Genomic DNA, 20755 nt, shown 5'->3' on the forward strand with positions numbered 1-20755 from the left:
CAGATTAACCTCACCTAACCTACTATACGAGTATATAACTCATATACTGACCGACATTTGCAAAAAATGTGCCTCACATACAATCACCAATCATATGGAGTAAAGTCAGTCGAATGTTCAAAAATCCTGATATTAGTGTAATTGGGGATAGATCAAGTTTTCGCCGAATTTTACCTGTTTTATGCACAAAGATATACTATTATGAGTAGAATAAGGTCTATCATTATGATTGAGATAATTCACATATTGGGCGATGAAAGTAAAAAATCACCAGGAAGTTCGTAATCTTTATATTAGGTATGTGGGAAGTATTAACTCCATTCAACCTATTTTTGACACACAGATATGCTACTAAGAGAATTAGTCTGAAAATCATTCATATATCTCCAACATTGATTAATATAACTGTTAGGTGAAAAAAAAACTATTATACTCAGTAGCAACATGTGGCAAGAGTATAAAAACTAAATGTAAATATGTGACAACAATTTCTGCCTTAAGCAGGCAGAACCTTTCTAAAACACACATAGATTATATAATAAGTTTTTATGACGTTTTCGTGGAACAGCTTCCTTGCAATTTAATTGTGATTTCAGTTTTGATTTTATTTCAAATTATTCTCAAAGAAAAAGTTCAACGCTTCGATTTACCTCATTGCATATTGTATTTAAGCGACGCCCTCATGGCACCAGCAGCGTAGTTAAACGTCCATACTTTCATACATATGTATGTATATTATATACATATGTACTTACATAGTGTTTATAAATATGTATATGTATGTATAAGTGCTTGTGCCGGCGCTGCGTTTCTCCCGCGTGCTTGGGTCGTGCCCACTCAGCGGATGTGTTAAAAGCACGTTCCAAACACGCTTCTCCGCTTAGATAAATTCGTAAAACATAGACATGAGTATATACCTATGTGTGTATGTATGTATGCATACATTATGCACATACGTAATTCACGCATTTGGCTTTTACTATTGTTGCTCTTCGTTTGCTGTGTTTACTGGCATGAAATGTAATTAATTATTTGCGCGTTGAGTTCTGGTATTATCGGATATTTAATGACATGGAAAATAATTAATTTTTTTACAAATAACATTTTTATTTCATGCAACGATTTGCTAAGCAATTAAGCATAATTTTTTAGAATGTAGTCAAATGTATTATTGTTGTGCGATAACAGACCTCTTAGACAGTGTTTGTTAGAAAGTCTGCTTTGATGAAATATGTGTGCCTATTAACTACTAAATCCGAGCAACCTTTCTAACCATCAACCTGGTTTCCATTGGAGACATTTGGTTCACAAAAAACCTCTTAGAGCTTTGTGTTCAGTCAAGCGACCCATCCAACTTAGTGCTCAGTGATGTCATGAGTATTAAAGAGATCGTACGCGTTTTCAAGCTTTTATAGCCAAGAATAATTATTCTCTATTTCCTATAGTCTTATCTCTCTCTATATTATAATAGATCAGTGCGGTCATCACTTAGTTGAAACCATCCTAAAAGTATTTCAACATTCTGCATAAAAATTAAAATTTTATTATTACTTTTAGTCATTTTCCAAGTTTATTATAACTAAATCCTGAACTTTTGTTCTTCTAGATTCTGCCGCCAATTCCACAGCAGCTTCTTCAACAGAGGTGCCAGCAGAGACCACATTATCGGCGCAACATGACGATGCTGCTGCGCCGAGCACGGCCACCACCAACAACAGTGCGCCTGCGCCACCATCCGGCTTACCGGTGACCACAATAGAACCGATCGCCACTACCGAGCCAACGACCACGCCCACTTACGAATATAGCAGCGAGCGACAGGCAAAGGAGCATAAAGAACACGAAGGCGACATTAATGCGCATCAAACTATTACAACAACAACGACTAGCGCAACGCCCGAACTGAATGAAGCCATCGTAGTACCACATGTATTGGCCGAGCATGCGCATCAGATTATCGAAGAGGAGAAGGCTGAGCACAATCACAATCACACACATTTGACCAAATATGAAGCGGAGCATATACAACACATACACGGACATCATGGACACGAACACGCGCACGAACACGAGCACGAGCACGCGCATGATCACGAGCACGTACATAGTGATGATGACGATCACGCACATCATGATGAACATGCGACACATGATCACATCGCTGAAGAGCACTCGACGGAGCATGTGATCTCCTCCACTGCGAATGACATTTTTGCCGAAAACAAAGAGCCCAGTCAACCGTTAGACGTTCAGTCTGTTGACGGTGTCAAGAGTGAAGATAATGAGCATGACGCACACAACGAAGAGAAGATAGTGCACACGCCCGCTGAAGTGCTAATCAATCAGATATCACATGAATTCGAAGAGGATAAGGACCTGAATAACTTTCGCCATCCGGCAACTCTGATCACTGCCAGCAATAGCGATGAATCGATGATGGCTGCCATGATGGCTGCAGCAATGCAGAAAGAAAACGAAAGTGATAGCACAGCTGCAGGTGCTGCGGGCGACGCAGCCGGGACACAACACGAAGACGATCCATATCACGAGCATATACTCTCCGAGCAGCACGATCGTTTGGCGGAGCAGGAAGATTTTAAACTAATTGCCGAGGACATGAGCAGTTCCACAGAAGCGGCCACCGAGACGACAACCAAATCAACTGGAGAGGATGTTTCGAAAACGATCAGCACCGAAGAGAGCAAAACAATTGTTGTGCCAGCAATGGCTGAGTCGAACTCTACAAATGAAGAACGTGGACGCGCAATGAATATTGTGCACGAAGATGTTAAAGAAGAAATGCCCGCAACAACAATAAAATCTAATGCCATTGAAGAACCAGTTGTGGTGCCGATGGTTGAAGGACAGTCTCACGATCATATTCATACGCACGATCATTTGGACGCACAAACAACGCCAACAATAATACTAAGCGACAACATGGAACACAATAACAACAGCGCTGAAACGCACAACAACCATGGCGAATCACCATCAACACCATTCCCACAACATTTCTTCTATCATGGCGAGGGTCGCTCTGTGGGCGATAGCATTTCGGCGGAGAACGATGATGTGCCATTGAACTATCATTACCACAACTTTGTGACCACAGAACGCGACAACAACAACAACAATAAAAGTGTTGTGCATAAGAGTGGTGCTTTGGTTGACTTGAGTGATATCAACATGGACGATGACGATCAAATGGATATGACGCACAACGCCTACGAACAACAACAACAGCAATACGAACAAAATCAGCCTTTGGCACACAACCCAAACAATCATAGCGCCACTGAAGAGCTGCAACAACAGCAGCAACAACAAGAGCATGAACATGAACATCACTTGAAGATCACCGAGGTTACATCACCGGTGGTGGGTGCGGCTGCCATGCATCAAGACTGCACCGGCAGCGATGACAGAATGTACAAGGTAAGTGATGCATGAGTGTGTGCGTGTTCAATAAAACTATTGAGTGAATACAAGGTGTCTACAACAACAACAAGAGAAACAACCACTATCTTCTTATATTAGAGGCTTAAGAATATCGAAATTTTAATTATATAATACAATGTTATATTACATACATATGTATGTTATCTACTTTAGATAACGTGTGACAAATGCTTGATATTCATATTTTATTTATTTCAAGTGCGTATTACTCTATTGTCCACAACTTATGTAACACTTATTGTTTTTCTTTATCTTCTCTGTTTATTCGATGGCAAATACTCTTCCGCCGTTACGTTTGGTCTCATTACTAATCAAAGCGCGTTCGGACGCTCCAGTCGATAAAACAATGGTGTTTTACTTTAAGCAAAAAAGCTCAAATAAACTGCTTGGCGTTTCGCAATCTGCTCACGATTTCGAAAACCAGATTTCGGTGGCGCTTCATTAACAAGATTTTTCACTTTCTTCTTGCGTAGCAGAAAACGAAAACACACTAAACACATACATACACAAGTGATCAGGTTTATTTTGACGATATTCTCTTTTTTTTTGTAATTTATGCACTTAATAAATTGCGTAACATTTTTCATTCGGCGAACTGCCCAATATTGCTGAAGTTTTTGTTAGGAATCCGAGTTGTTTTTAACATTATAGCGGTATTTAGTTCAATACAGCTGCAAATGTTGAATTCAGTGCTTATCACAAACGAAATAAGCAGTTTGGTTTATAAAGCACTGTCATTTTGTTGTGGTGCTCTCTTTAAAATAACTGTGCGAGTATACGCAATCCATTTTACTTTTCGCCACCATCACTTTTAAGCTTATATATTAATCCTCTAATCAATCTAAGAACTTCAAATCAGTTACATTAGTCATTTCAACACAATCAGTTTGATATGAAGCAATTGTTAATCTCTTTTTTTGGCAATATCACTGGGATATACGATTTAATAGAAAGATTCAAGAAGTTTTTGAAAACATTAGCGATAACCCAGCTGATTCCTCGCTATTAAAAGATAGCTCTTCTATCACACAATCTGACATCATAACACTACCGCTATGAATAGTTCATAAGTTCTTAATGGCGTATCTTTTTGAAGACAACATTTTTTTATGCTCAGCTTACACCTCTCAAGCCAATATTACAAGCTGATCTTAATATCAAGCCAATTTGTACGGGCTTGCAATATATCCTATAATATAATATATCCACCTCTATCTCAGAACAATCCAATCTGAACACCTTCCTGTATGCGCCCTTTGAATTGATGAATCTGTTGCCAAAGCTATAAAGCTATTTATGAGTGAGGTTTTGGGTTTGAGGTTTATTTAACATTATTAACTACAACGATGATGTATTTTGAGACAAAATCATGAACTATATGATAGGTAAAAACTGGATCAACAGTGTGATATGTTCAGAAAATATATTCGAGACCATATTTATTATAATTAAGATCTAATTTTACAGGTCAAACCATATATATAGATTTAACTAGAGAATATGTGATTTGAGGCCCTATGTTCCACCTAGGAACTACGGGGAAATATATGTGACCTGGTCTACGAAAAGGGTTTTAGTTAAATCTTAGAACACAACGCCCGAAATTGAAAAAATAATGTTTCATAGAGCTTTACTCAAGTTAAGGTACAGAGCTAGAGTCTCAGTGAACTTTTGCACGTATTTATTGAACTTAATACCTTCAATATTCAAAGAAAGTTCCAAAAGACTTAAAAGCTTTGTGATCGCCTTAAAGCACTTTGTCGATGTCTGATGGTTTGCTTTTTTATTTTTTGGTATCGTCGTATCTATTCCTAACCTAACCTAATCTCGATTTCTCATCCGAAAACTTAAGGTTCTTAAGATTTTGCTAACGCTTTTTAGCGATTTTAGTTTTTGAGATGTATCAATTAGCATGACATGGTTCATATTAGCTTCTAACAGTTCGCAACAATGTGCTGAAACCTTCGCAAATGTTAAATCTATTCTTTTGGAACAAGTGACTCGCATACAAATTGGGGAATTGGTAGCAGGTAAAAAATAATTAATACGTTCCATACCTAGAAGTCCTTCAAGTCGACATATGATTTTTAAAGGAAGGAGAACTTGTTAGGTATCACTCGCATATGAGATTTCGGGAGCTATGCAGGAGATAGTATGAAACAAGCAATTGAAATCTTTTGAGTTCGAAAAATCGTCCGATTTAAAAACAGGATACAAAAAAGTCTATAGTTATAAGAGGAACTCGATAATTTGATATTTGATAAATTTACACTAAGTAAGATTTTAGAGGATTTGGAAGAAGTATTCTGGATGTACTGATATGAGAATGGCAAATTTTATATTAGATCTAACACACTTTAAGTCAAATTGTGAAAAAAAATATTAGAACTTCGGCGCCTTGCACTTACTCGTTGAATGGGCGTGGTCTCTCTAGTTCAGAAAGTTTACAAAGAGGTAACAGTTGGTGTTAAGGGTAAAAAGAAGTATCTCCTTGCAGTAACTCATCAAAAATAACTAAAATTTTGATATATAAGTATAATACTTAATAAAATCAGTTCAATCTCGTTATGAAATTATGAAATTTCATATTGAGAAAGTGCGTACGCTGACACATTATACGATACAGATATTAAATTCGCGTTTATGCAACCGAAACTTCGATATCCACTTAAGGTGTCGCCAAGCATTCATACTTTTCGTCAAAGCTTTAATTATCATATTTACAATGGTCTTATAGTTTACAGTAATCGAGCTGCCACCAAATGGTACGAAGCGCCACTCGCGCCCAGCGCAACCGACAGACCAGTACCGGCAACAATACACATACACTTGCAACTATAAGTGTGCCTATGTGTATACATTTGTAAGCACTCAAGTGTGTGTGTGTGTGTGTTGCCGGCCGGTACTCATTAAAGCGTTGCATAGCTGTCGGTCCGTCATCAACACGGGTTTTTACCTGCATAGTCTGCTTGCCGTAAGCGCTTACAAACATACAAGCAAACATATGAACTCATATTGCAGTTACGTGTGCACTTATGTATATATGAGCGTGCATTTGTGTGTGTGCACATACTTACATTTGCTTGGTTATCTGTCTTTTGACTTGTGCATTTTATTTTGCACTTTCATTGATGCCTTTACGTATACTTCGGCTCCGTTGGCTGTGTTGGCTCTGTTGGCGCATCTAATGAAAACGAAAAACGAGAAAACGCAATTTAAAAATCGAATTTTACTTTCACTTTTCAAAATGGTCTGCAAATATTTTCATTTATTGTCGTGTTGTTTGCCCACTTAAACGGCAGTGAAGCATTCAGCCGCTTCGTGACGCATTTCGTGTCAATAGCTGCGCTGCTGGACATGCACATGCCACAATGCGCTCGCCGACCACCGCGTTCCGCCTGCCACACGAGAGCCGCATGCGCGTCTGCGCCTAGCAGGTGCTTTTGTGTATTTGTTGTTATTATAGTTGTTGTTGTTGTTGGCTGGTCTTGGTGGCGACGCAATGCGAAATAACTTTGCATAGTCAAGTGGTTGCCTAAATGACTGCCAATAGGCGTGGCATTGCGAAAGTGTTGACTTTAAATGGCTAATTTTCTCTGTACAGTCTTGTTTACTGTTATTGTTTACACCGCTTTGACCTCTGACATAGTTTATTGGTAAACAGTTGTGTGATAGCAGAGGGTACCTCTTTACAAAATATTATTGTTATGAGTCAATTGAGATATACAAAATGTTTTAAGCAAAAAGTAACTCTTCCATAGGAACTTTCCACTTGGAAACTATATTACAAGTGCTTAAAAGACTAACTTCCGATAAAAGAGGTCTTGAATAATTAGTATTTAGTTATTGTTGTTGTAGTGGCAGAAAACGTTCTGAAGTAATTTGAAGAAATGCCTCCAGTTTGATAGTCCTTAACCGGTTAAAATCCGGGTCCGTGCCGGTTACGTAGACCCGACCGTCGCGTGAAGGGGATTAGTACTTAGTCTCACCGCCTGGTGGCGCTACTATCGCAAGAGAATTTACTTCTACATGTTTGTAGACTACTACTGTTAGCTGAATCGTAGTTATAGTTTTATTTTAACCACCAATAGATCAATGATTTAACTCTAGTTTTGAAAGGAAAATCGCGTAGTGAAATAAAAAAAACTCTTAGATAGTTATATAGCAACTCCACTCATTCAATGCCGCCCGTCAAAAATTGTCTGAACGAGTTTTAACATGGTCTAATGAAGTTTACTGAAGAGTTACCTCTCGGTGGCTACCGTTGAGAATAGCCTGACATAAGTATACAAAATCGTATTATCAACAACTGAATGTACGGTAGCCAATACCGTACATATGCTATAGAGCTGCATGACAACCGTGAGACCATTTCACAGCAATATTTGTTGCTTTTTAAATGCATTATGACGCAGATTCACATTTTTTTCGTGACCGTCGGCGAAATAGATCCATACCAGTACACACTTGATACCAAGGAACCCAGTGAAATTCAAACGGTGATACTGAAGGCGGGTACTGTCTCATTAACCCGAAAGGAATTGGCTATCGTTTTCTAAAATTCTTACGATGTGATCTAACTACGTCGACTATCATTGAGCTCATTGAGAACCTTCGACGACGAAGAATAAACGGTTCTATTTGGCGCCTTAATGGCTTGAATTTGGTAACGAACTATTAACCCATCTACAGCAATCTCTGGATTTCACTGCGTGCTACTTATTTTTGTTTCCAACCTAAGAAAGTTACTCGAAAAATTACTTGAAAATGTTATCACCATCACCGAGGCTCCCTTTGCAGACCTCCATAAAGCACATTCTTTACACTGGTGTGAAATAGCCGAGTAAATTATCGGAAAAGAAGACGATGCATGAAATCAGAATTGTATGAAAACGTGGGTAGATAAATCGTATGAAACAAATATTTTAAGAAATATTTGCAATTCCCATACTTGTGTACTACTTCCGATTTTTATCTTACCTAAGTATTTAGTAAATACTTGTTTAAAGATTTTATATATTATTAAAGTGGATTTGCTTCCGGCACTAAACATTTTATTTCCCAAATTACTCTATAAATACATTAACACCTTTCTAGTGACTTCGCTAAGCTCATCTAGCGATTTGCTTCCCGATGCCGGCCTGTTGCCGGTAGTTGTAACACAATTACGGAAATCAAAATCAAATACACATTTGCATTGTCGGTATGTAAATATGTTTGCTTGTATCTTGCATGAGGTCTGTAAATAGGTAAATGGTTGCCAGGTAAATAGGCGAAGACAAGTTTTCTCTGCGGCAAATGCGGAATCGCTCGCCACCAGACAACCTTCCGAAAAATGCAAAGAAAGTCGTTTGGAAAATCAAATCCACAAAAATTTCCGTTTGCATGGCAATTTGTTGAGCAACTTTCAAGCGAAATGTAGATGCTGCACATGGCCACCAAAGATCCAGTTTGCATTAAGCAAATTATGGAAATAAATTTTGGAAAAAAAATTAAAATAAAAAAAAAACGAAATCTATAATTTTTGGCATTTGTGTGCAAAAATTGCATTTTGTTTTTGTAGCAAAAATGCAGCTGAATGCAAATGCGAGTGAAAACCCAACAAAAATAAATGGCAAAACAGCAATTAAAAACATATGTAAACCAAAATGCATTGCAACAAAAGGCACGGCTTGTTTTTACTTCATTTTATTGTGTTTATTTTGAATTTTTGCGTTCTCTTTTTTTTGCTTTTGTTATTTTGTGTGCTTTTGCCGCAGCCTTAGTGTAAAAGTCCGTTGAAAAATGCGCACAGGCACCCTAATATGGTTGCGAGTGGAAAAGTCAACCAGCCACAAGCAAACCTGTACAAGCGCACATACCTATTTATGCATATTTACCACAGCAATCAACAGCTGCTGCAGTCACTAAGGCGGCAATGACGGCGGCTCTACGTGCAGCTGAAAAATGTTTGCGCGCCTTGCCATTATCTATATATCTGGTTGTTGCTCCACTTTTCAGCCAAATAAGCAATTAAAAAACAAATAAAAAAATAGAAGTTGTAGGTCTCAAGAATTTGTAAACAATTTTCAAAGTTAACATTTGGCCCACCAGCGGCGTTTTTTCCTCTTTTAACTTGACATAAGCGAAGTATCTTCCGATTGCTTTTGTTGAGCAACATGAGTAGTTTCACATTCATAAAGCTTTTATTTAGTCTTATTATTGGTTGTCGTTTCAAGGGTCTAAACCAATCAAGCGCTGGTTCATCGAATCCAAAAGCAGACCTCACTCGATTGTATAAGATCATCTATATATGGCTGATTTGCTTGTTAAAAAGTTTAGTCTGACGATATAGATAAAAAAAAATATAAAAATATCTGTTCAGCATCCCAACTTTACTGTAATAAAGGCTGGAATAGCAATCATACTTACTGCTTGAAACCATTTCTAATATCATCAGCTTGGAAAGCTTTAATACTTTACAATCAACAAGGAGTTGGAGGTATTATTGGATTTATACTCGTATATACAGTCGGATCAGTTTTCTTGTATTGGAGAGGTTTATTGCAGTCAATTAGATGCAGACCATAAGTATATTAGTTTTTCTAGATTCTATTATGTGACTGGCGCATGATGAATCGATAATCAAGAGTAAATATCTCGTGTTTAAATCAACACTTCGAGATTGCAATAAAGTTACTAATGCAAAGAAAGTGTATATTATATTGCATCTACACTTTAAAAGTCATTTATTTAAAAACTAAATTTTTCACTTAACAATTTAACGATTATCAACCAAAATACTGAGCAAAGCAAACAAAAGACTTAAGCACGAAACTTGTTGCTTATAACAATTAAAATATGTCCCGGTACTCAGCCAAGTCCAATTCACGAGAAACCTTTTAAGGTATTTCCTTATTAGACAGCCACAAACAAAGTGAGTAATATATTGTACAAAAGCAGTGTTATTTACATATATACACATACATATATTTATAGATATGTATGTTTATGCATGTGTCCAATTAAATGGGTAAATATTACCGCAATACAACAGCTTTTCAATTGCGTTCATAATTAATTGATTGCCGAGTATAAGAATGTCTATTGACGTAGAGTTGTTGAGTCAAGCCACATAACGGCTTAAAGCGCCTACAATACATATACACATATATGTATATACTAAAGTGTTTTGTAAGTAAATTGTTGTTCTATTGATGCTGAGTTATGTGTGAAATTTAATTTATTAATACAAGTGTACAGTGTTTCCTGAATAATTGAACGCGGAAATTAAAAAAAAATATATAAATGATTGATAATTAAGTAAATATGCGCCTAAATCCAAGGTATAAAGTTCGGAAAGTGTATTAAGGCATAAGCGTAGTCATAATACTTTGATACTACATATGAGTAAAGGAAATATTCATAAATTTTCTATGCTTACTGTCTATTAAGTACAAGCTAGGTATGCATGTATCAGAAGAAATTTTTGTTTAGAATGCAATTGTTTGATCTATCAGATATTTACAACATCTTTTTCACTTTGTGAGTTTTAAATTATTTTTTTATTATTAATGATGCGGCTGAGAACGTTTGTCATCAAATAGATTCCGTATAAGAGCATAAATAAAAAAATTTTAATAATTCAAGGACAACTGACACACACTTCACATATTTGGAGAGATCGGAAAATCCTCAATTGAATTGAAATCTTTGCATATAGCAAGTTCAATTTATTATCCGATACTCAGACATATGGTAGATTATCGTTGACGACTTCCACCCAGCGAATAACAAAACCCTCTTAAGTCTTTATTATACTGAATTATTGCTGATTTCTAGCCGAATTGTTGGAAACAAATTGGAAGTTTTGAACAATAATAAAATATTTTGCTAAAAAAATGTATCCTGAAACTTAGTTATACATTTACTTACTTATAATTCACGATTTTTCGTGCTTTCCTGTTTGAAAATGTATAGCTTTTTCTCTAAAGAAACATTTAAAAGGTTCTTGTATACAACATTAACTCTAAATGGCCATTGAATTCATTACAGCAACCTATAAATGAAAAAAAAAATCCATTATAGAATTGTTTAGCTGAACGTGCCTCAACAAATTTTAGGCTGTGCCTTTCCATTAATATTAACGACCGTTAAACAAATCACCTTTGATTGAAAATGAAAACCATATTTGCCACTAACAAAAAATTATGAATATCAAGCACCCATCTCAGCATCATAAGGCGCAGCAAATACATTAAATGGAAGACATAAAATATGTTTACATCGAACTTAATTTATTATTTGATTCTAAGCGGTTTCAATTTTTTAAATACCTTACCATTTTACACATACATATAAACCACATCTCTCAAGCTCTTTCTTCTACTTATTTTGCAGAATGGCGAAACAATGAATCGCGGCTGTGATGAGCGTTGCACATGCAATCGCGGCGAATGGATTTGTGAACCCCGTTGCATGGGTAACACATTCAAACTGGTTGGCGGTGCGCCACATATGGATGTGACTCACTGCCAGCAGGTGGCTGTAGATGAATGCTGTGCGACCATGGAATGCGGTCTCTTGCCGACAATGAGTGCACCAGAATTGAATGCTGAAGGTGGACTGAATGGTGAGTGTGGCGAAGAACTGCTATGCTTTACTAGTGAGGAGAAGGGGGCTTTTATTATCAGTTATTTTTTTGAGTAAAAATTAATATTAGGCGTGGCTGTCTTAGCAGTTTTGCTTTCATATCACTTTCATATCGCATAAGACAATCTAGTGAAATTTACGCTACCGAAAAGTTAAGGAATTTTTTGTTGTTTTTATTTTATTTGTGAAACGGTAAAAAAACATTTTGAAACTGAAATTGCAGAGAATGAAAGTTCACCACCAGATTAAAAAAAATACGTTTTCTTTTGAAACAAACGCTAATTAGTTGTTGGAAGAAATCACAAATCGAAATGAAAGAGTTAAAGAGTACAAATTTCATTTCTCTCAAAAGCGTTGCGCAAAATTATATAAAGCGAAGGCAGAAATGAAAGAAAAATTAATTTTATGTCAATTTCTTTTCTAAAAGCATTTTTTTAACCAGTTTACTCATTCATTAAAGCAGTTGAATTAATGTCGATTTAAGCACCTACTTCCGATCTCAAAGTGATTCATTGCATCTGCTTTTTATAAGAACAATAAACTTTAACGGTAATTCTCCTGCTTTAGCAACATAACAATTTTCGCAAAACTAACAAAGGGAGAAATACAAAAATAAAAACTCGCACTTCCAAGACCACCAAAAAAATGCATTGTCAGCACTGCTTGGGAAGGCCATGCAATAGGAAACACCCAAGCCATAAGCTCGAAAAAACTTTAATATCAAACAAATGCCATTATCTCATATGATTTATTTGCCACATTTTGCTTATTCAAGCTTTGTTTGTTCTTCTCATTTCATTTGCTATAAAACAAAAACAATAAACCAAAAACACATGTGAAACCACAAAAATGCGCTAAATTCATCAAAAAAAAAACAACAACCAAATAAAATGCAACGCATAACACGCCACCTACCACTGACAAATGCAACAAAAACAAAAACAAATACTATATATTTGCACACGTTCTCAATTCGCGGCACGCAGCCTCCGCGCAAGCGCCGCGACCCGACTGCCACTACAAAGGCAGCGTGTACAAATTCCGTGAGCGTCTCGAAATCGGCTGTGAACAGATCTGCCATTGCGACGAAGGTGGCGTAATGAATTGCAAATCGCGCTGTCCGGAACGCAATCACACGCGACTCGACAAGTGTGTGTACGTGAAGGATCCAAAGGACATTTGCTGTCAATTGGAGCTGTGCGATGTCACGCTGGACGATCACGAGCAGACGGCCTCACCGCCGACGGCGCAAAACTCGATTGGCGACGAGCAATATGGTTCAGAGGAGGCGCGCGACCTGTCCGGTGCCGGTGGTGAAGAGGCGCCCGATTGCGAATATAAGGGACAACACTATCACGACGGTCAGCAATTCCATGACGGCTGCGAACAGTTGTGCATTTGCACGCAAGAAGGTGTACATTGCGCCAAGCTGCAGTGTCCATCCACATTCGGTTTGGATTTAATGAATCCGCATTGCTTACGTTGGGAACCGGAACCGGCGAATTTTGAGGCGAAAGCGCCCAACTGCTGCCCGGAGAAAATGCGCTGCGTGGATAATGGCACGTGTAACTACTTAGGTCACACTTTCGACAATTGGTCGCCCATACCAACTAATCTTACTGGTGAGTAGCATAACACAAATGCGCACACAAACACATGAATTAATATTAAAATTATGCCAGCATGCAATTAACACTAACTACATTTTTTTGTTTTCATTTCACGTTCATGCCACGCTCTGCTCATTGCGCCGCTTTCGTGTGACAGGCTGTGAGCAGCACTGCTATTGTGAGAACAGTAAGGTGGAATGCCGTCCGGCCTGCCCGCCAGTGCTCGCACGGCCGCCACCCGATTTGCCTTGCCATCTGGCGCAGGCGCGCATTTTACCCATACCCGACGACGAATGCTGCAAGCATTGGGCCTGCGCGCCACTGACGCCCAAACTGAGCGGCGGTAGTGCTGGTGGCGATGAAGCGTTGTCCACACTGGCGCCGCCCATGCATGCCTTTAATACTGAAGGAATTCACGGTAAATATGAAATATTCGTAAGAGTTTGCTTATGAGGGAGGTACCCTTAGAGGAAAGCTCATAAAAAAGTGTAATGAAAGCGATCGCTAAAAATGAATTTTGCCAAAGTATAAGCATTTAAGACGCGTTGTTTGCATGAGAAGTGAGGTTGCCTAACACTTTACTAATTAAGTGGCGGATCTTTGTTCTTAACTGACGGTTAAGGAGTGCCTTGAGAAGCTGTTGTGGAGTTATTTGAAACTCTTTTGCTTAAGAATGACCTACTAAATTTTGAGAAATATGCTCAGGGAATTGAAATCACTTAAAATAAAAAGTAAATGGTAATTATACATAGTTTTAAAAGCTTTAAATGTTCTTCAGAATCCATGAAAGGACTTGGCATCCTCAATTCCACGAGCAAAGGAAACCGCGAGCGTTTTAGTTTATAAATTTTTGCTTTGCATTGGTTGTTGATGTGGCCTTTACATCGTTCGTTATGATTTTTTTTTAATTCTAATATTTTTTATTTTTATTTTTCTTTTATTTGTAACTTCTAATGCGCTTCATAACGGCATGTGCACTTACATATCACGTATCTAAACGCAATCTCTAAATCTTAAAACCAAAAATCAATAACATCATGTGAAAATCTATTGCATAATATCAAATCGTTCTCTTGTAAATAAACAATATGCCTATGTCATCAATATCATACTCGTTTAACGTCATAAAAACCAACTGTCTATCTGTCGCATTTCATCATCCCGAACAGCAACATCCACCGAAGAGCCAGACAGCACCGGCGGCATAACGGCACACGTCTCCAGCGATAAAAACGATATTTATCCGAGCAAAGCACATGAGAAACCCTCGGGTCGACCCGGTGACGCATTCTATCCCACCATCGATGGCAAACCGCCGAAGAGCGCTACGCCTTATGGTGATACACGTCCCGAAAAACACGATAAGCACGAGAAGTTTGTTAAGAAACCGGTTATTGTGAAACCGCAGCAGAATGAGGTTAAATACGATGTACATGAGCCGCAAGATGAACACGATACCGTGCCACCCGGTTTCATACCCATACATTTGGGTCGACCTGGCGGTATTGGCAACATTGTAAATTATAATCCGCATGCACCAACAGCCAGCCAAAATGGCCCCTATGGTTTCTACAATCCAGCACAACCACCGAAGGACCGCTTTGATCCCTATAATTCCTACGAACCGTACGATATCAGTCCCAATGGCATCGCACAGGGCAAACCACCCGCCCCAACTAGTCAATCGGATTTGTTTAATATTTTAGGTGCAGGACCACCAGCCCCACATCCATCAGGCATTGGGCCGGCTGGAGGACCGCCTAGTCCACCGCCCGGTTTCAAAGGTGCACCAGCCAATTTATCGCCGCACGTGCGCATCGAGCACATATTGCAGCACTTGCAGCACACGCCCGTACAGGGTGCCTACATCGCGGGCTATGGGCATGGCAATGAAAGTGGCGTCAATGGTGGATTGCCACAGCAGCAATTAATACATCACCAACAACCGGGTCCACCCCCGTTGCACCCACAATATGTGCCCATCGTACATAGTGGTTTGCCACCGCCACCACCACCACATGGTATTGCAATTGTCGATGGCCAACCAGTAGCTTATGGTGGTTTCCCAGTGGTCCCTGGCCTGGGACAGCCACCACATAACCCCCATACGCATCCAGCAAATGTGCCTGGCAACAGCAATACTAATAATAATAGCAATTTGCTGCAGCATCAACATACGCAGGAACAAACGGCGAGTGGTTCCACCACTTTCGCGGCGACCACCAGCTCTGTAGGCTTAACCGCGCAGTCTACCAAACACGGCGTGCTACCGGCCATTGCAGCCACCGCAGTGCATCCCAGTCAAAAAGGTTGATTCATAGCCTAGCCTTAGCCATAGTTCACACACACACACGCACAATTCCATTAACATTCAACTTGAAAATCTAGTACATTTAGAGCCATTAACTCACCATGGTATTTGGTTTCGTTTTTCAACTGATTATTCCTTTCATCTAACCCTTTCGTATTGACCACAGCGATGTACATAACACAACATAACACGGTCCACTGAATCATTACATAATCTTTATACTTTTTTAAGTAACGTTTTCTCTATTCTACACTTTCCTCTATCTTTTGTTTTCTCAAAAATAAACTTTTTACTAAACTAACTAATAACATCCCCTAAAACTCCAAAAAAAGGGTCGGTGATGACATGTTAACATAATAAACAAAAACAATTTCGGTAGGAATACAGTGTTATACACCTACGCAATACATCTCAGTATAACTCTTACCCAGTAAAACGACATATTTCTATTTACCTAAGTTTTGAGTTATGCCCTTTTAAGCATGACAAGTAGCAAGTACTTATAACATTACATTCTGAGTAGCTAAATTAATTACCTTATCTCTCTTTCGCATGTTACTCCACGCTAGGCTTCAACAATCTGCAAAGCGGCATTGAAGTTCTCAATCTGGAAGCCATCGATCCACGCACCATACGCATAATCTTCACCGTACCGCCAACTTATGTTAATCTGCACGGTCGCGTCGAACTGCGTTACACAAATGGGCCCGGCAACGATACCACGACTTGGGAACAACAAATCTTTGCGCCACCCGAAGATCTGATTGCCACTTCGCAGATGGAATTTGATCTTCCCGGCTTGGAACCGAATTCGTTGTACAAGATTAAGATTACTCTTATTTTACGCGATCTGAACTCACAACCGACAAGTCCGATCTTGACAGTTACCACACCTGCCGATCGTACGATTACACCGCCACCACAAATCTCAGATTATCGTCCTGATTTCAAGGATGTCTTCAAGAATATTGAAGATCCAGAGTTGAATGTTAGCGAGACAAACTCCACATGGTTGCAATTAACATGGAAGAAGATCGCCGATGAACAACTGGAGTATGTTGATGGTATACAGTTGCGTTACAAAGAGCTGACCGGTCAGATTTATTCATCCACACCGCTGGTGCATCGCACACTCACCAGTTATACAATTGAGAATTTGCAGCCGGACACTGGTTACGAAATCGGGCTATTCTATATACCTTTGGCGGGACATGGTGGTGAGCTCTTGGCTGGTCATATGATTAAAGTGCGTACCGCGCCTAAGGTTGATGTCTACAACTTTGATGTTATGGTTAATGTGACTAAGGTGAAATCGCAGAGTGTGGAGGTCTCTTGGAACGGTGTGCCATATCCGGAAGATAAATATGTAAACATTTATCGTGCTATCTACCAGAGCGATGCTGGCAAGGAAGATTCCAGCGTTTTCAAGGTGGCGAAACGCGATAGTACCACGGGTACGCTGATTATGGACTTGAAACCTGGCACTAAATATCATCTTTGGCTAGAGATGTATCTAACAAATGGTAACATTAAAAAGAGTAATGTAGTGAACTTTATGACGAAGCCAAGTGGACCTGCGACGCCGGGAAAAACTGGTAAGTGTTGGTTGGCTTGAAAAAAGAGAAGGAACCGAGTAATTTTTTATTATATCTTTCGTATTGTAAAGTATTTAATGCTATCGAAAGGATGCAAGTATTCTTTGCGGATCTGGGTAATTAATATTACTTTTAAGAGTATTTTGAATTTCATCAGTTTTTATTCAACGAAAAGGAGCTCGTTACATGTTCTAGAAAGAACGGTCCTTAAGTTTAGCTGTCATAATGAAAGGTTTTTGTATGAGAAACCGGTTAGCCATTTTAAATATTTTAACAGTTCATAACGGTAATATTATTTTTTTTTCAATATTGAACACTAAGATCGCGGTGGGAAGCTCAAAGTCGAGCCGAGCGTGTTGGGTGGAAAATGCGCCTGACTCGGCTCGGGCACCCTAAGTTTAAAGTACTGATGAAAAACGATTAGGATGTGTTTTTAAATTTGTAGAAATTACTTCGTATGGAAAAGTATCTTAATGTTTAATGTTAGTTTAACCCTCTGAAGGTTCCTTTAAATCAACTAATTAGTCAAAAGTGTGTTCCGTAGATCGAAATTACGAATACGAAGTTATAAAAGTAGTGGTTTTCTCTTGTAGAATGCATGTAATGTTTTTTGTAACAATTATTCTTGTAATTTTAACCCTCAAAGAGTCCTCTCAAATTAACTTAATATTTTAAATTTTGACAACGATTCGAAAAACGTCTATGATATGTGACATAATTAATAAAATAATAATTACTTTAATTCAGGAAAACTGCTCACAGCCAGTGCCGGCGGTGATCAGCCAGCCGGCGATTACTATGGCCCGCTGGTAGTCGTCTCGGTTGTTGCTGCCTTAGCAATTATGTCGACAATTGTGCTGTTACTGATTCTAACCAGGAGACGAGTACATCAGACAGCGTCTATAACGCCACCACGAAAGAGTGATGCGGCCTATGATAATCCTTCGTATAAGGTGGAAATACAACAAGAGACAATGAGTGAGTATAAAACAGAAAAAAGTCAACGAAAGTAAAAAAAAAATCTGTAAAAGAGAAATATAATAATTTGAATTTTAACCCGTCGCTGATGTCGTCAAAATAATTGAATTAATAATTCCTATGGGTTAATTTATCATTTTTGTTTTTATTTTAATATTTTTTCTTAAACTTTATTTTTTCAATAAAAAAAATGTTTTGTTTTTGGTTCAAGGCGACCCTGAGTCATTTACATTTAATTTGCCATTTTTGTTTTTGTTTAATAATTTTCTCTTTTCTTCCTATAGATCTGTAGCATTTCTAAGCTCCACAGCTGCGTGCGCACTTTCTGTCCAAAGGCCAGGCCGCCAAAAAGCTGCGAATCCTAGTTGTATTAGAAATTAGGAATACATTTTCACATTATTATTTGATACAGTCTCTATTTGATCATATCTTTATTTTATTATTTTTTTTTTTTTTAAGTACTTGCGATACTTTTGTAAATATTTTGTATTCAATACATATTTTTGTTTTTTACGATTGCTATTATTTTTTCTTTTTTGGTCGTCAATTAATATTTTAACTTGTATGTGAAACTTAAGTGTGCGTTCTATTTGAACTTCGTATGAAAGCAGTGCCAACAAATAAGCATATTCACGAAAAAATATAAATTAATATTTCGCTTTGGCATACAGTTGTCTAATAGTTAGCATTTTATAAGAAACAAAGGTAACAATACTTAAAAATTATAGTATTGTGTAATGCTATAAAAAATAAAATACATTTATTCGGTAAAAGCCATGAAAACAAAATTAATATTTTTTTCTTTTATTACTTTAGAGTAAGACTTTATTCTTTTTCTCGTTTTTAATATTTCATAGTTCTTGTTTTTATTTTTGTTTTTTTTTTTCTATTCTTTTTTTGCTTGAAAGCAGTGCTTACTTTATCTCGTAACGTATTTAAGAATATTTTTGTATGTAAATAGAAAGTAAAATAAAAGAAAACAGCTCAAATGGCAAGCAAAACGTTTCTAATGCAATATGTGGTCATTATTTCTTGTTGATATTTTTCCAAATTTTGAATAACAGCAATTTTTTTTGTAAATTATAAAAATACTAAATATATACATAACTTTCATCACTCGGCATTTTTTTTTTTTATTTAAGTACAATATTTTCCAAACAATTTTGACAAAAATTAAAATAGAAGCTCTTATTTGACTAAAAAATATTTTTGTCAAAAAACTTAAAAAATATGTGTGATTTTTGAAGATTAAGTATTATAACACTGCCCAGCACTAAAATATTTACGTAGTCTTCAAATATAAGACACAGTGTTTACAAAAAAATATTGCAAACAAAATTTTACAAAAATTTCATCTTACATTACAAACGTTTTGCAATAATGCATTAGTTTCTTGCAAAATAAAAACACATAGACATATATTTATTATAAAGAAAATACTTTGCTTTTCCCTTTATTTCTGTTTTCTCATATGAATGTTTTCAAAATGGCTTTAGCTTTACTCATGCATACCTGGTTATTATCGGGAAGTATTTAAGTATAATATTAATACGAAATTACTTATAAAATAAAATACACATACAAACGTGCACACAATGCTATTTTTTGCCGAAAATTGTATGAGCCATCCTAATAATCCAGTTGCAATAGCCAGTGACAACACCCGAAAAAAACATTCAGAAGAGCTAAGCAAATTAAAAAAAAAAAACATTGTCTACAATAAAAGCAAATTTTGATGAGCGAAAAACGGCTGAAAGTTTCATAGATTTAAAATGTTAGCATATAAATACTCATAACTAAATAATTGCTTGTATGTACATATGTACAGATGTATGCAAAGAAATGTTAAAATATTTTGAAAACATATGATTTGTAAAGAAAACTGTTTGTCAAGCACAGGAGACCGAAATTTAAAGTATAGATATAAGTTTATATTGAAAATGTAAAGCCTGTAATAAGCGATATATACTTTATGAAATAAATAAAGTCGATCAAATATATACACATAAATAGTACATGCCATTTTTTTTCTTCTCTAATTATTTGTTAAGAAATTTAATAGTAATATTTCCATAACAAATGGAGTTTTGTTGACAACTTAGAAATTCAGATTGAAATTGCAGGAAATGTGAAATACTTTCTGTGCCGTAGTCTTTTGTACATCATGC

At 37.3% G+C, this 20755-nt stretch overlaps 1 protein-coding gene across 4 annotated transcripts in view; it reads left to right on the forward strand.

Annotated features, from left to right (window-relative positions):
- Nucleotides 1-20609, forward strand: part of LOC105230333 (putative epidermal cell surface receptor) — a 50381-nt gene extending 29772 nt beyond the window's left edge. For 3 of the 4 annotated variants that reach the window (XM_049449215.1, XM_049449216.1, XM_049449217.1), the window contains exons 3-10: nucleotides 1607-3438; nucleotides 11842-12073; nucleotides 13080-13715; nucleotides 13861-14121; nucleotides 14873-16012; nucleotides 16584-17609; nucleotides 18357-18587; nucleotides 18872-20609. In XM_049449215.1, the coding sequence (XP_049305172.1) occupies nucleotides 1607-3438; nucleotides 11842-12073; nucleotides 13080-13715; nucleotides 13861-14121; nucleotides 14873-16012; nucleotides 16584-17609; nucleotides 18357-18587; nucleotides 18872-18879 (5366 nt within the window). In that variant the 3' untranslated portion in view covers nucleotides 18880-20609. The remainder of the gene's footprint in view (nucleotides 1-1606; nucleotides 3439-11841; nucleotides 12074-13079; nucleotides 13716-13860; nucleotides 14122-14872; nucleotides 16013-16583; nucleotides 17610-18356; nucleotides 18588-18871) is intronic. The other variant, XM_049449218.1, reaches the window with a different exon arrangement.
- The last annotated feature ends 146 nt before the right edge of the window (nucleotides 20610-20755 follow it).

Source organism: Bactrocera dorsalis, chromosome 2 (genome assembly GCF_023373825.1).
Source record: "Bactrocera dorsalis isolate Fly_Bdor chromosome 2, ASM2337382v1, whole genome shotgun sequence".
In the NCBI taxonomy this organism is placed as follows: Eukaryota; Metazoa; Arthropoda; class Insecta; order Diptera; family Tephritidae; genus Bactrocera; species Bactrocera dorsalis.